This window comes from Crocodylus porosus, unplaced genomic scaffold (assembly GCF_001723895.1).
Source record: "Crocodylus porosus isolate Cpor-Errol unplaced genomic scaffold, CroPor_comp1, whole genome shotgun sequence".
Classification (NCBI taxonomy): Eukaryota; Metazoa; Chordata; order Crocodylia; family Crocodylidae; genus Crocodylus; species Crocodylus porosus.
The window spans coordinates 59,559,035-59,568,234 of NW_017728948.1; the positions used below are offsets into that span (position 1 = coordinate 59,559,035).

The 9,200-nt window shown below is 41.8% G+C and overlaps 1 protein-coding gene across 3 annotated transcripts in view; it reads right to left on the reverse strand.

Moving 5' to 3' along the window:
* MTUS1 (microtubule associated tumor suppressor 1) overlaps positions 1–9,200 on the reverse strand; it is a 143,200-nt gene that overhangs the window by 12,725 nt on the left and 121,275 nt on the right. For all 3 annotated transcript variants that reach the window (XM_019552598.1, XM_019552599.1, XM_019552600.1), the window contains one exon: positions 8,086–8,152. In XM_019552598.1, coding sequence (XP_019408143.1) covers positions 8,086–8,152 — 67 coding nt within the window. The remainder of the gene's footprint in view (positions 1–8,085; positions 8,153–9,200) is intronic.

Consider the following 9,200-nt stretch of genomic DNA (forward strand, 5'->3'; position numbering starts at 1 on the left):
CCCTATCTTAACCACTTACTGATGGTAATTTAATCCTGCAAAGAGAAAGCCTTAACTAATTCACACTCTTTTGGAGAGGTCTGTTAAACTCAATGTTTGTTTTTCCTTACCAAAATGGTCTTTAAAGTTAGCTTTGATAGAAACTCCTTCAGATACTGGAGCACGCTTTCCATCAAAGTAAAACCAGCTGTAGGGTTTGGGTTCGTTTGGGGTTTGGTTTTTTGTTTTTCTGGGGGTTTTTTCACACAATTTTCAACCTTTTAATAATAAATACACTCATTAGACAAATGGAAGCTTCATGGTTTTTATATCTCACCATTAACTGCACCATTCCTCCCTCTACAATAAAAGCACTTCCCTCCACAGATCCATATTTCAACCATGCTGCTGTTACATTTAATGGAAGTTGAACTAAGCAAGGTTACAAATTCAGAGAACAAGCACAAGAGATAAATGGCACAAAAGCCAGAGATCAAAGAAATACTTTCCACTTACCCATTAAGTCACTTCACGTGAGGTTGCAGCACTCAAGCACTATTTCAAGCCTTCAAACTATGCTTCTTACTATAAGAAGCACTATATTTAGCAAGTACAAGTAAATTGACTGCACCTTTCAGTTAGGTCCAATAGCATTTTCTGCCACTTTGCAGCAGCCACTCACCTTGCACTCTGCCCCTCAATGCATTTAGTATGGAGAAAGTATTACAATATTTAGGCTATTTTACATCTTCCCATTGTAAGGGACTCTTGTAATGCTAACATCTGCTCTGTTTGCAGAAGGACTTTGAAATTTGGCAAAGAAATACCGCTTTTTTGGTCCCATAAAATTAATTTCAGGTTTAACAAAGTGCCATCCCCATCTCACTTATGTTTAATAGAAAGATTCTGGAAGTGTGGCAGGATGGTAACCAAGAAGGAGCATTCTAGATGAGCAGAACTCATGACACCCTGTTGCAACACCACACACTACGTGAGCGATGTCTGGAAGATTTAAGAACAGGGCTGGACAGAAGAGCTCAGCCAAACTTCTAGTCCCCATATCATTCTCTCAGACTCGGCATGGGGAACTCAGCAGTTTATGCCTCCCAAGGAAGAATGGCATAGTGCAAGGTAGATGACTCCCACTCCACTCCATATCTTTTGTAAGTCAGGATAGCCTGAGCACCCTTCTCCTTCAACCATGCCTTGAATCAAGCACATAAGCATGATCAACTCATCTCCTTGCCTCCTTGCTTCTCAAGACACTCAAAAAGTAACTCAAATGCTTGCTTAGTATTGTCATCTCCAGAAGTGACGTGCAACTATTCAGAGGTCCTCTCTTCCCAAGGAAAGACTTGTTAAGACATGAAACAGGAAGCTCAACAACATGGAACTCCTTCTTTGTTTACTATGGACCTTCTCTAAAATTTTGCCAGGAACTACTTCCTTATGGCTTCACCCCCACTGGGTATAAAGGCCTGTTGATTTGCCTATTGCCTTGGAAAACTGCTTCTCAACCAACGAGTCATGCCTCCCCCTCCCCCCTGTGGGATGCTTGAAATTGAAAGTTGTAAAACTTTCTAAAATAAAAAAAATTCTTCACCTGTTCCTTACATGCTGAAACTTCAAAACTCAAAGCTTCTCACAAGCATTCACATGTTAGAGACTGTTATTATCAGATTTGCTTTTTTTACTCCTGCTTTTATAGTGGATGTAATGATGAGAAAAATTTTACAATGCAATTAAAGGATTGTCAACTGGCAAGTCTGGAGAAACACTGCCTAAGTATGTCAGGTTTCAGGCTCCCCGTGTAATCTATTAAAATCAGCCTTTAGCCTACGGGCCAAATCCAGCCCCTGACAATATGTCATCCAGTCCACAGGGCTCCGCATGTCTCTAGAAGTCTGGTGGCAGGGGAGAAGTAGCACTCCTCTCCCACTACCAAATCTCCAAATGTGTGGGGAGTCCTGTGCACAGAGTCCAGCACCCAAACCCAGAACACAGAGCTGAGTCCCAGGGCCCAATCCGGGCATGTCAGGCACAGTGCCATGTCCCTAGTACCCAATCCCAGGGCACAGGGGGCAGGAGGGTGTAGTGCCAGGTCCCAAGGGTCCAATCCTGGCACAGTGGGGTCTGACAGTGCTGCCAGGCCCCAGGGTTCAACCTAGCTCACAGACAGGCCCCAGAACCGGTGTAGCTGCTAGCAACCGCAGAGCCCGGGCTGGGGGGCAGGGGCACAAGCAGGGCATCCTGCCATTTACCCCTTGCCCTCATTTTGTTTTTCTGCTATGCCAGCACTCCGGCACCTTCCGAGGTAGGCATTGTGGTATTTTTCGGCACTTTAGCCAAAAAAACATTACCCACCCCGGTTTAATACAATAGATTAACTGGATTTAATTAAGGGTTAAAATGGTCAATTTACTAACTCAAACACAATAAAATAGTTATCCCCAAGAGACTGTAAAGATCATTTATAAGCATTTATCTATGCAAGGCCCATGAGATTGAGCACCTCTCACTGTATCATGGTAATGACAAAGAGCTCCTTAATGCAGGATACCAGCAACCAAATGCCAGCACAAGAATGAAGAATATTTTAGCAGTATTTTGTGGGAGATGAGTGAAGATCAATTACAAATTGCAAGCATTTAACATCAACAGTTTTGTGATAGGGCCTCTTATTTACTTTCTCTATTTTCTGGGAAGATTTATTTTTACCTTCCTTGGGACACCTCAGGTCTATTGGAAGCTTTTTTTCATTTAAATAATTATTAATACATTATTATTAAATATTAAACTATTTGGTTCAATGTCAAATAACTACATTTTTCATGCATTTTAAAAAAACTTCTTGTTCATGCTTAGTAAAAGGAGTGCTTTATACTGAAGTTTCTATAAAATAAGTTAAAGCTACTTTTGTCACTGAGCTAATAACAAGACTACTGGCAGTAAAATGTTAAACCTGAAGTTCATATTCTTGGCTGGTCTGCTACAATGAGCAGAGAACCTGGTTTTCTCTGATAAAAAAAATCCCAATTTTTGGATTTAATCAGTGAAAACCAGGATCCATGATGAGACAGGTTGGCTAGTACCAGATCTGATTCTTTGTAAATAGGCAAATGTTCAATGTAGAGGTGTCAGAACAACACCAGGAGTTCATGGCTTTTGCTCTCTTGAACAGCAATCCTATCAGTACACTTTTGCCCAACATGGGATAACTCCCGCCTCCCCCCAACTTACTTTGTAGCGCCCGGCAAATTAGAAGCCACAAAAATGTCATTTAAACCAACAGCTAATAAAGCTATTTAAGCATACCTCTGCCATGTCCATATGTTAAACATGTCAGCAGACATTAACAGCAAAGTTCACATTAATCTATAGTGTGTTTTTTAAGCGGTTTCAATAAATTAGGCATCACATAATGATGGTTGTTTTAAAGAGTACTTTGCAGAATTAAATAGAGGTACTGTACACATTAACAAAACAGATTTCTGTCTTGTACCCTGCCCTTTTTTTAAAGAGGGCAGAAACTTTACATATTTTCAGATGATGCTATTCTGGGTGGGGTAGCAGACATTTTGGAAGAGAAACCTAGGGTTCAAAATGATCTTGATAAGTTGGAGAAATGACCTGAAGTTAACTGGATGAAATTCAGTAAGGTCAAGTACAAAGCACTGCACTGAATGATTAAATACTTCAATCATTTACAACAGAATGATCAAAAGGACCCAGGAGCTATAGTGGACCACAAGCAGCATGAGTTGCAAAAAAAGGCAACATACCGGGATGTGTTAACAGGAGCATTACATACAAGTCACAGAAATGATTCTTCCACTCTACTGAATTCTGGCAAGCCCTCATGAGGAGTACTAGGTAAGTTTTGGGCATCCTCCTTCAAGAAAGATGATGTGGGCAAATTAGAGAGTCCAGAGGAGATCAAAAAATGATCAGCGGTTTAGGAAGCACAACTTCAAAGAAAAGTTGGAGAAACTGGAATTATTTAATCCAGAAAAGAGATGGAAGGATTTGATAACAGGTCTCCCAATACCAGAAAAAGTCATTACAAAAGAGAATGGTGACAGACTACAGCAGTGTTTCCCAACCTTTTCCAGCCTGAGGCACATTTACATTAATAACACTTCTCTGCTGCACACCTGTTAAGGCATTCCCCATCCTGATACTTATTGCAGCTCATTGCCATGGCAAAATTCCATGGCACACCTGTTTATTTCTGAAGGCACACTTCTATGCCACAGCACACTGATTGAGAAACACTGGACTATAGACTATTCACTGTGGCTGCACAGAAGAGGACAAGGAGCAATGTTATGAAATTACAATGAGGGAAAATTAGGTTGTATATTATTAAGAAAAACTGTCTTACCATGAAGGCAGTTAAGTACTAGAATAGATCACCTAGAGAGGTTGTGAAATCACCATCCCTAAAAGTTTAAGAGCAAGTTAGACTAGCACCAGGCTGGATGGTTTAGACAAAAAAGAACCTACCACAAGCAGGGGATTGTCCTAGATGACCTCTTCTGGTCCCTTCCAACCCTATTTTTCCAATTATTTTTATGATTAACTGAAAAATAGCTTCTAAAAACATCCCTTTTATAGTTGCTTGTTAAAACAAATTAGAAATGTAAATTTTTAAGTGAATGCTGTATTCAATAAGGAAAAGTACAAAATACTGCACTTGCCATGTTCAAAACAATTGCCACTGTAATTTTAAGGGATATAATTGCTACTCAAGACATAACACTGTGCAGAAAATATTCAAATTTCTTCAAAGCAGATAGAAAAATCCTTGTGAACTTCATTTACAAGGTTAATGCATACAGATTTTGCTACTATGTCACAGTATTGCAGTGCATGAGATTTAACTCAGGGACAGACAAAAGAGTAAACAGAAGTTTGGATTTCCAAGTGCTGCATGCTTTTTCAAACCCTGTAAAATTGTTTATTACACCTTTGTTCCATCATGCATCATTTCGCATGGTGTGGGGTGGTTCAACCTGTGGCACATGCTAGAAGTGTTATAGGCAGTCTACGTTTGGCATCCAGCAAATCAGGAACGGCAGGAAACAAAGAAGAGCAGGAAACTAGACAGGGTGCACCAGGGCAAGGAGCAGAAAGCGTCGCACTAGATCGGGCATGGAAGGTGATCAGAGTGGTACCTGGAGAGTAAAGGGTTGAGTGGCGACACACCTGCTAAAAAAGGTTGGCTCCCACTGGTTTAGCAAGCTAAGAAAAAGCTAGTTTCTATATTTCACTTGTGTACTGATAAACAGCTACAGAAAAAGCAAGGTGTTAACTAACTAGGGTTTACACATCTACTCTGGGACCTCTAAATGAATACATTTATGACCAAAGTTTTCAATGTTTATGGTTTCAGGCTGGGAGTTGCAAAGAAGCTCAAGTTAAATATTTGACTGCTGCTGAATTTCTACTCCCAAAACCTTCAAAAAAAACTGGAGAAAGAGGAACAGCATCCAGCTATCATTTTCTACATGAAATCACTGAAGATTCTATGCAAACTTTGGATAATCATAGCAACAAGATCACTATACACACCTGCATACCAAATTTTTAAAGGGTTTATAAACATTAATTAGGCTAAGAATTACCCCAGGAAAAAGGATAAAAACAGAACAGAACCCAGAAATTTGCTTGTTAAGCTCAACAGAGCGTAATCTAAGAAGCCTCACAGTGGTTTAGTATCCAGCAGTAGAATTATTAGAACAGATGTGCTCAAGCTTTTGGCCCTGTGGGCCAGATGAGAAAAGCAGGGTCAATCCATGGGTCAATCCAAAGCCCCATGCGCCAGAATTAGGCTTTAGGCCTGGCATCTTCCCCTCCCTGCCTTTGCATGCAAGGATCAGGCTGTGGGGCCAAGCACCACTCCTACACACTGGGATCAGACCCGAGGAGCTAACCCCTCCTACCCCTGAGCACTGGGATTGGGCCTTTTGGGGCCTAGCCTTGCCCTTGCCTGGCTCTGCTCACTGGGACCAGGTGGCCGATTCAGGGAGCAGGACCCAAGGCTCCTCACACCTTGTTAAGGCAAGCTTCACTGAAAGTACCATACAATCATTTCTAAAGGTAAGCAGCTTGCTTTACCAATACTTTAGGACAGTGGTGCTCAACCTTTTGCTCCTACCAGCCAGCTGAGTAGTGCAGGGCTGGTCTGTGGGCTAGAGAGCCCTATACACCCTGATTGGACCCCAAGGGTCTGATGCTGCCCCCCCTCCCACCCTCATGTACCACCATCCCCTCCCAGCCCCCAACACTGGGTTTGGGCCACCCAGCCCTGCATACTGGGATCAAGTACTCAATCCAGCACTCTAGCAGTCTCAGCATCACATGTATTCAGCATCCCCATGTTTCAAAATGGTGGCAGGGGCGCTTTAACTAAATCTTGCCAAATCAGCTGAATACACAAGAGAAAATGGTGGTGTGCTTTTGAACTAAAACACCTCAAAGATGGTCAAAATGTATTTGCTACTTTTTGGTCCTCTTGGGCCTTGTGCCCAAGCTAATTTTACCACCCCTATTAAACAGGCATTTTTAAAACAGTTGACCACTGCCAAGTCAGTAGGTATGTGAATCTGAAGGGCAAGAGAAGGATGAACAACTATACAGATTAAAGGACAAGGTGGGGGGATAAAATATTTTTTGCTAGACATTAAGCAGACTGTCAGAGGACCGTTTGAATGAAGCTGAAATGCCAGTATTAAGCTTCCCATTTTGCATGACAGTATTTAAGTGTAAGCCTCAGTCCCAAACTAAGCAATATATCAGTAAAAAGGTTAAAAAAAGAAAGACATCGAGTTTTTCACTCCGATAGCTGATAAGTCTGCAACTTCATGTTAAAATTCCATGCAAAAAGTGAAAATGGAAATTTTAAAGATAAAAATACCCAATATCCTTATCAAACCATCAGCACTATCAGGCCTACCTACTTATATTGTATGAAAAATACCAAGCAAAGCAGGCATTTCATTTTCAATTTTGCACAATACAAAGCAAGAAAGCTGTTGTCAAAAAAATTAAATCTTACGACTTGTAATACATAAACAAAATAGAACAAAATTAAAAGTTAGATGCAAACATTTGACACAGAGAAAAAGACTTTCTTGATAATTAGCTGTAAGATTCAATGGACCAGGATAAAAGCCAAGCTCAAATAACTCTGTTCCTGGCTGCCAGCAAATGCCCATCTTATCAATCACTACAGTAAAATAAAGCTGAAAACTAAGTGCAGCAGCTGCATGTAACCAGACCTATAAACACCATTCAGTTTGGCAGGGATAGTACTCATAACTTCGAAGTCATGATAAAAATAAGTTTTTAGCTTTTCAATAATAAATGACATGTACAAAACGCCAAAGCATAGGTTATTCTGTTCTAATAATACTACCACAGTGGGTCTCAACACAATGAAAACGATCTAGAAGAGCCCTATTTGCTTCACCTGCCACTGCATTTTAATTTCAAAATAGGTTTATTACAGGATTATACCACTTCAAGATTAAGGCCAAAAGACACCATTAAAACCTGTTAAATTCAACTTTAAAGTTGGCCAAACTAACCCTTCTGCCTTACAGTTAGTCTTCGGCATTATAGCTGTCCCCCAGGGTGATTTAAGCATTTAATGCTATTACTCCAACTGCATTTCCTGCTGTTTATTTTCTTTCTTTTACAGACTTGTAGGCAAATAAGTGTAAAATTTAGTAAAATTTATGTACCAAGTTTTGCAGCTTTGTTTAATGGACTTTGCCAGCAAATGTCTGTAGAAACAATTCACAATTTAGGCATCAAACAGTAATGAATATACAGACAATAACACAGAAAGTGAATGTTTTGGTCATCAGATACATGCTTCCTGAGGAGGCCATCCTCAGCTTACCCAGATCAGTGCCAGGAATTCAGTGAACCCAGGGTCATGCTGTCAAGACTCCAGAGAAATGCACTGCTTAAGCATTTGAACAGAAATCAGCCAGGGAATTCAGGACTGTTTTTACAATACCATGATATCCGTCTCTCTCAACTCTTCAGTTTTGCTGCATTCCTCTTTCCCCCAAAATTAGGAAAGTGGATCCTTACCCAGTTCTCCTCGTAGGTTAACAAGCTCTTGAGATAACTCTTCATGATGTTTCAGCGCTTCCTCCCTCTGTGGAAAAAAACCCCCCAAAAAGCCACATGTTAGTTATTAGTGTTACAGCCAGCCAATAATTACCTTGTGTGCAATCTGTAGAAAAACAATAGGAGAGGGGAGTGAGAAGCCAACATATGAATCATACAGGGTATGAGAGTTTTGCTGCCACAAACAGGCGGATGCTCCTCAGTCGTTAAGGAAGTTGTTCCTTAAAACGATTTTTTACAATTTTTTCCTAACACTGCCATTAGCTAGAAGAAATGTTGGAAGCAGGCATAAATTTTAGGATGAGTGTACCCCTGGCTGTTGACCCACAGGACAAGTTAGGCTAAGGCTATGCCATGCTGCACAAATACTTACTTTAAGATTATGGGCTCTGCGAAAAGTCAACAAGCCTAAACTGTGTTAGAAGCAGCTCAAGTCTTCTGTGCTGGGAAAGGGACGGGGCAAAGCTAAAAGGAAAAAAGTGGTAGAAGGCAGGATCCTCGGGGCTTACTGGACCGCCCTCACTGAAACGGGCCTCTGCAACACTAAACAGGGACAGGACAGTCTCCCAGTACGAGGGAGCGATCTGGGAAGGTCACAACACCAACCCAAAAGTCTCCAAGAGGCTCAAAAGTTGCAAGCTGCTCGTGCGCAAAGTCCACGAGCTCCTGGAAGAGGTGGGGGATGCTGCACTGAACTTATGGGCATCAATGGAGCAGGCTGACCGCTGGGAAGAACCTATTCCTACAGCACTGTATGCCAACACCAGGTGAGTACTCCATTGGGCACGACCTTGGCAGAAGAGCCCGTCCTGAGCAGAATGATGCATGGACCTCTTGGCCATCCCCGTGGGAAGGTGGCGTCCAGAGGGTGGCGTGGTGGGCACTTCAGAGAAAGCTGCGGTCTTTGCAAAAAGCCCAGACAGGGCAAAGGCGGCTGGCACGGAGCCAGGGGACCAGCCAGATTTGGAAGTTGGTAATGAAAGGGGAAAAAGAGAGGAAGGAAGGGGCACCAGCCCCCTTCTCCTTAAGGAGGCTCAGCTGAAAGCAGAGGGGACAAAGCAGCCCACGCAGGACCC